Source organism: Neltuma alba, unplaced genomic scaffold (assembly GCF_004799145.2).
Source record: "Neltuma alba isolate B1F8T4 unplaced genomic scaffold, ASM479914v2 tig00000392_pilon, whole genome shotgun sequence".
Classification (NCBI taxonomy): domain Eukaryota; kingdom Viridiplantae; phylum Streptophyta; class Magnoliopsida; order Fabales; family Fabaceae; genus Neltuma; species Neltuma alba.
Window position 1 is genome coordinate 43,482 of NW_021632032.1, and position 7,270 is coordinate 50,751.

A 7,270-nucleotide genomic window follows, 5' to 3' on the forward strand; every position below is an offset into this window, starting at 1 on the left:
AAAGTTCCGGAGAAAGTATGCAATTAGACCATTATATTGCTAATATAGTGATTGTAATTGTAAAGATGAGAATGGCTTGGACAGTTATTTATTATCTCAATGCCTCATGAATCCGTTATCTGGCAAACAGAGTGACTCCATTTGCCTGTTATTTATCTAAACATGGGATGAATTAGTTAGTTACACGCTCAACCTAAAAATGCTGACAATACAATGATGAAGGGAGGAGTTCCCTTGTCTAAAGGACACAACCAACAAATTGTTGCACTACACTGTCGGATTATTGTTTCCATATAACAAATGTACATGTAACCTATGAATTTCTCTCCACAGCAGTATTCAACGAAGCAGCATTACTAGTTACTTTTGATGGTGGCCTATTTATCTTCTCAAGTAATCTACTAAACACTAATTTGACAGGTATGCAAGCTACTGTGGGGGGCCCAGAGACGTCTGGTTTAATCAACCTATCTGAACGATAACGAATGCCATCATGTAATGGCTTTTTACTAAAATTATGTTCAATAGACAATGAAGACAGAGTTCTAGTTTTCTGGCTAGATGACAAGCTTGCTTTCCTAGGCACCTTTTTCAATGGCTTCTTGTCAGTTGAAAGCCTAGGAACCTCAATACTGCTCTTCCTTGATAGGCTTGGCTTGTCACTAAAACTTCCAGCATTTAATTTCTTGTATTCAAATTTTCTTTCTTGATCTAAGAAGGATAACTCTGTAGAAGCTTCAGCACCGTTTGATGATGATACAGGGGGGCGTGGGACACGGAAATTTGCAGTCCTCCTCGCAGTCCTCCATGCAGGTGGAAGCATGCTGCTTCCATCAACGCCAATGCCATCATTGTTTAGGTCATCAATTGTAGAAACAAGAGTATCAGACGAACCATCAGGAAGGACCTCAATTTGAATTGGGTGTCCTATTATTGCCTTGCCATCTACCTTGCTCATGAGAGAAACAATGGGAACGGGCTCTTTTCGATAGCTAGCTTGAACCTTTAAATCTACATTTACCAGTGGTGACCTCATTCTGCCATTGAAATGACGGCGATCACCATAAACTGGTGCATACCCTTTGACATCCCAATATCCTTTCAATGTGGGTTGATCATCCCAATCCCAATCAAGCCAACCATGTCCACGGTGAACATTGTTTCGACCTTTTGACATAGCCCTATAAGATGGGGAGTAATCATCTTCCAACCCAAACATTTGATCAGCCTCATTAAAAACATCAGTAAAATCATTTCTGTAATAATGCAAATCAGGCCTCAACCTCTTGTGGCTTAAATGACTTCTTCGTTCAGCATCTGCCCCATACAAAGTAACTCTTCCATCAGGAATACCAACAGACCTTTTCATAAGGTTACGACTATTTCTTTTCCCTTTTAGTTGCCATTTGGATACAGCTTCATTTGAAGTAATAGGATTACGAGGATACAGATGGGGCATATCACTGGAAATTGCCAACTCATCAGGCTCCTCACTGCTAGTGCTTCCATGTTCTTCAGCACCACGACCAGGTTCTGCAGTTACAGGAGTGACTTGATAAGAGCAAAAGAAGCATGTAAAAGAAAACCCAAGCAAGCAATGTAATATTAGCACGAAGAAAACATGCTCATTGGGGAAGGTTTCAGTCCTAGGAGGTATTTAGTTGAAAACTAAACCATGATTCTAAAAGTGATTTTTAAATATACGAAGTATATAAAAATAGTTTTGTCTCGACTTACATAAAAACACTTTTCTAAAGTGCTTTTCAAGGCAACCAAACACCCACTTAACACAGCAATTCAATTTTCCTTTGATGCACGTCAGCAACCACACATTAAAAAATCAAAAAGCAATTAAACATTGCATTTTCTACAGCAAATAACTTTTAAAGATGCCATGTCACATTGTTATGCTACAGATTGAACAAAGGAATTAAGTTTCAAAAAAGCAGCAAGAGGGAACTCCTAAAGATAAGCTAGAGGATCTTTTCTTATCAACAACAATCATATGATTAACAAAGAGACAAGGAACCACAGCACTAAATTATCAGCAGGTAGCATAATCATATTCACAGGCGCCCAACCCCAACATTTTTATTTTTCACCCGAAAATGAGGGGAATAAAAACCCAACACGATCCACTCCCAAAGGCAATCAAAGATTGACCATTTCTTATATTTCTAACAGTAATTTCTTTTCATGGGTACCAATAACAGCTAAGGACAAAATGTTGTTACTTAATTGACAAATCATTCCTCAATCAATCGCCTACATGACATGACATGTCTCCATTTATGGAATCATGGGGATATTAGAGAATACATCAGTTCTCATTGCTTTTCCAATTCTAATTTACACAACTGATGTTTTATTCTCTTCTAGCTAAGACAACTAACTTTGCTCATTTTTCACGGATCACTAGCTAAGTCTGAGAATAAATGCAGAGATCATGCATAAATCCCTTGAAAATTCATTCAATGAAAAGTGAAATCCATATATAACACATCATCACCTTCAACTTCAAATCCAGTGATTGTGGTAGTTCAGATAATTGTTCCAAAGTTACTTGACATGGGCCATTTTGTCAAAATATCATTGTGTACGCTTAAAATGAGTTCTAAGTCATTTCACTAAAGGGGGAAAAAGACATGGCTGGGTAGCTTCGTAAAATGGAAATCAAAGGCAACTTGCAATTTCACCAAACAGATACATTTTCAATCGTTGAGAACCTTAGAAACTGGAACAGGGCATTAGGAGGCAAGAGCGGCCAATGAGGACTAAAAATAACATTTTTCAAGAGAGCTTTCCCTGCTCATCCTGTGATTAACAAATCTGGTCTTCTAGTACCATTCTAATGTGTAAATATAATAAATAAGAAAGGTTTAGTAGTTAGTTGGGGTTAAGTAGGAGAGATTACCATTAGTAGCTAAGGACTAATCGCAAGGAGGCTTGGAATGATAATGAATTGAGTTACTCTCCCTCACATCTATCTATATATCTCTCTCTTCTCTCCATTTCCCCTCTCTCCCCTCCTATCTTTCATGTACATCACTCTGTTTCAGGGCTGATAACAATGCAGGTTCTTTCACTAATCAAGTTGTGACTTGAGGTGAGAATGAAGAGGTAGACTTCAGATGCGCTCAATTTGAAGAACAGGTATCAACAAGGAAGAATACTGTTGGTGTCCCTCTTATTCCCCCTCTCAACCTCCATCCCAAGTAAGGTGGTGGGAATATATAGGTAGACAACAGTTCTCCTCAGCTTTGTGTAGGAGGTTATGTGTATATAACTACTCTTTCGGGATGCCCCAAAATAGAGTAACTTGGGAGTACAATTTAAACTTACACAAGGGGCTCAAGACGTGCTGGGCCATAAAGGAACAACTGCATCTCCACCATGTAAAAAAAAAAAGAAAAAAAAAAAAAAGAAAACCACCACAGGATAGACCCAACCAACCAAAATTAGTTTCTTTCTTAATACAAACCATACTGCAAAAAATTCAACTCATTAGCCCCAAGTCCCTGAAGCAAATGTATACACATTCCCCATAAATGAGACATTGATATTTGATACAGCTACATAAATAAAGAATATGATTATTTTTGCTTGAAATTGCATTCATTATAAAAGGACAAAGTTTTGGCATCTAGAATATATCACTAAATATTGTGTTTAGACACCATAATAGAATAGTTATGTCACACTTATAATGATTTAACATTTCATTGTATGTTTTGAATAAAATGGAAAGGAAAATCAAATAAAACCCGAAGTTCTAATCCAGAAATATCAATATAAATATAAAATATAAAAAGCACAGGGATTGTTCACAAGTTATGAAGGGAACAGCTCCTGCCAAATTCCATCCAATGCATGGGAAGCACTCTAAGTTTGTTTAAATTTGACAACATTCTGTCTTCAAAACATTTTGTATCTTAATAAACCTATTGTAGTGTTAAGAGTTGCAGAAACTCTTCCAATTCAAATTCAATTTCTTCTTCTTCAATGTCTGAAAAACCTTTCCACAAATTACTCTTAGAAGGGAAATAAAAGGAAACCAAGGGCCACGGACCTAATCCAAGACAATAAATAATTAAAAAAAAAAAAGAAAATTTCCTAAGTCTAACAACAAGGTTTAGTAAAGAAAATTGGCATAAGTATTCCTTCCAAGTTTTTGTGCAAGCAAATATCTTAGTACTCAAAAAAATTACAAATATCTAGTATTTTAAATCCAATCATTTAATTTTTGTTAGGACTTAGGACCCAACTGCAATTTACGAAACTTAAGTACCCCAAAAGATAAATGGGATTCTCATTTGGCATTTATATGGGATGCACTGGAATCATTTTAATGTTTGGATAGAGCAAGAAAGTTAGTGCATAGCCAGCCTATGGACGTCAAGTTGTAGTGCATGGATTCTAGTCAAAGACACAATTGCAACGTCAGGGACTAGAGTCCACACTGGCATTCTGATCTGGTAGAATGGAGTTCTAATAAGAGATGTATATTGTCTTAGGCACCTTCAACATCAGGAATTAGCATGGGAGATGTGGTTTTTAAAATGTTCCTATCAAAATATCCAGGGACCTCAGCCAATCTATGGGGAAATTATGATAGTTAGCAACTTCGGCAATTAATACAGGCATGGTAGATATTTCTGATGTAACTTAGAGAAGAAAAGGAGTAAGCAAGGACTCGTAATGTTGTACTTAGCTAATTCTAAGCTACTCTCCAGAATAAAATATTGTTCAAAATCACAGCAGTTATAAAGAAGGAGGAGGAAGGAAGGAAATAAAGAATGAAAGGCACTTAAAGTATCAATGTAGGAACTCAGATTAAATTGACAACTTCATGAGAAAGAAACTGACACAGAACATACTCCAGCTTCCACATAATCATACAATTATAACTAAACAATTTTGAATGCAAAACAATGAGGAGGAGGATGTTGATGATGCAGACTAAAAGAAGTGAAACTTCAATAAAACAGGAATTGTCAGAATCCATGAAGCGCAATTTTTAACATTGTGGCAATCAATCAAATAAATCACACTAAGATGATAAAAGTTGAAAACACAGATATAGCAGATACCAAACCTGAAAGCAAAGCCATCTCCTCATCTATGTCTGGTTCCGTCTCAGAAGAATCTGAATCAGAATCAGAATCAGTAGAACCAGTATCGGAGGAATCGGACTCAACATCATCCATAAAAGCAGATTCACTCTCTTCAGCCAAAGAACTGGGATGAGGGACCTCTCCTCCGAACTGGGAGGATGACATATCAACATGGGATGAAGGCTCTTTGTAGTCTAGAGAATCACTAGACTCTGCAGGCATGTACATACATCTGCTCCTCTTTGCTCGGTAACCAACTCCTGTTTGCCCAACTCCTGACAAAAAAGATAAACAGAACTGATGTCAACCTGCATTGTCCATAATATGGTTAACTTGTTCATAAGTTGAACCAAGAAAAGCAATTTATAGGCCTCTTTGTACTATATTCTTAACACATCTCTCACCTGACAACTTTCCTCAGTACAAAAAATTTAAAGGCTACTTCTTGTAATAGCCTGATAATTATAATCAACAGTGAGTTTGTGACAAAAAGTTGGATCAACAGAAGATGAAAGCTTTCTTTAAAGGGCCAAGTTTCCTACTCAGTAAAGTGTCCATCACAGGCTGAGTCCGAAGGTAAAACATGTGAAATGGAAATTTGAGTGTTTCTCATTATCATTTCCAAATGTTTTGGAGATGTAATCATTCCCTTTTGAACAGCACTAGATGATGCACAATCGGTTTTATAAGATATAATACCTGATTTTCCATCCTTCTTCAACAATTGCTTCTCAAGTTCAAGAGCATGAAGAATAGCATCTTCTCGACGAGCATATTTCTCTCTTTTCTTTATCGGCATCCCCTGGGAGGATTCAGCCCTTTCTATACAGTCATCAAATTCACCGCATCTGAATGCCTTCACACGCTTGGATTTTTCCAAATTGTACCAATCCCTGCTAAGATATGCCAGCATATAAGGGGAAACATTACATTATCAACTATTAATGATGCTAAGTAATAGACACATTGGTGCACCTGACACTCATAACATGTATATATATGTATAACGTATGGTTTTATATATGCATATATTTTAGCCTAAGAGTTCAAGAATTTTTAAGGCGCTGAAGCAGGCGTTGAATCTAACTGCACCTCTAACGAACAACTAAAGAGAACAATCCTTAACTTAGTTACCACTAGCCGCCAAACCAGTAAGGTCGAAGCAAAAAGCAGTGATATTTAAAATTAAGCTGAGCTTCTTTTGAAGTAGAGAACAATTACCAGAATGTATTGTACACGAACCAATAGCAGGGCACCAAACTAGTGGATCGAAAACCAGATATGAATTGCTTAACTTTTAAATCAAGACGAAACACTAGTGATTAAAAGGCAAATAAAGATACTTACACGCTCGCATCTTCCCTACCAAGAAGCTTAACAGGAGTTCCTGACCGAGGAGATGTGAGATGTGAAGACGAAAGCTCTTCCGGACCCAGTATTTGACCAGGCCACCACGACCCATTTCTCCTTCGCACCCATACAATCGATCCCACGCCGCAATCAACCGAACCAGACCCCGGACTATCCATCTCTTCCGGCCCCTCTTCCTCTTTCTCTTTCCTTCGCTTTCCCAGCTTCTCACTCTCCCTCACACACACACGTTGAAATAGTAACGGTGACTCAGCCGCCGGCGAAGATAAACGATGAACGGAGGGTCCGGAAACCGTCGTAGGCGGAGGGTCCGGCAGTTAGGAATTGGATTAGGGCATAGAATTCCATTCAGATTTGGGAATTTTCATTTTTTTTTTTTTTTTGGGTTTCAAATTGATCTGGCCTAAAAAATTGAAATTTAATAATTTTCTTTCCCTTCTTTGTTCTAGAAGTATCTAATGTCCTTTTGTGAGGCGTGCGAATTTAGGGATTTGGCTTCGTTTGGTGGGAAATGTGGACAAAGGTTTGGCCTCCAACTGGCGGTCCCGCCGGGGGCCACCGGTTCAGTACATTGTTTTTTGGGAAAATTTCATTGTAGGACCGCAGAAGACAATTAATCTCAAAGAGCCCCCAAAACTTTCTGAAACCTCACTGCAGGACCAAGGGGTCAATCTGATATTACCCAAATGAAATGACGCCACTGCCCCTAGTAGGAGGGAACAAGTGCGGAAGAGTGCATTTGCAATGGGAACTAGCCAATTTGCAAATGAAATACATATATTGAC

At 38.0% G+C, this 7,270-nt stretch overlaps 1 protein-coding gene across 2 annotated transcripts; it reads right to left on the reverse strand.

Moving 5' to 3' along the window:
* Positions 1–209: 209 nt before the first annotated feature.
* Positions 210–6,872, reverse strand: LOC114731173 (uncharacterized). Of its 2 annotated transcripts, none has more exons than XM_028918402.1 (4): positions 6,462–6,872; positions 5,814–6,007; positions 5,096–5,389; positions 210–1,533 (listed from the first exon to the last, which is right to left on the reverse strand). In XM_028918402.1, exons 1-4 carry the CDS (start codon positions 6,641–6,643, stop codon positions 314–316), a joined length of 1,890 nt encoding a protein of 629 aa, XP_028774235.1. In that variant the 5' UTR covers positions 6,644–6,872; the 3' UTR covers positions 210–313. The 2 variants fall into 2 exon arrangements, with proteins under 2 accessions (XP_028774235.1, XP_028774167.1); XM_028918334.1 differs by having other exon boundaries at positions 5,814–6,010.
* Positions 6,873–7,270: the final 398 nt, after the last annotated feature.

Coding starts and splice junctions, on each gene's coding strand:
- LOC114731173 (XM_028918334.1), bottom strand. CDS start 6,643: ATGGATAGTCCGGGGTCTGGTTCGGTTGATTGCGGCGTGGGATCGATT. Junction 6,011..6,461: donor GGTAGGGAAGATGCGAGCGT/GTAAGTATCTTT, acceptor GGCATATCTTAG/CAGGGATTGGTACAATTTGG. Junction 5,390..5,813: donor GAAGAAGGATGGAAAATCAG/GTATTATATCTT, acceptor CTTTTTTGTCAG/GAGTTGGGCAAACAGGAGTT.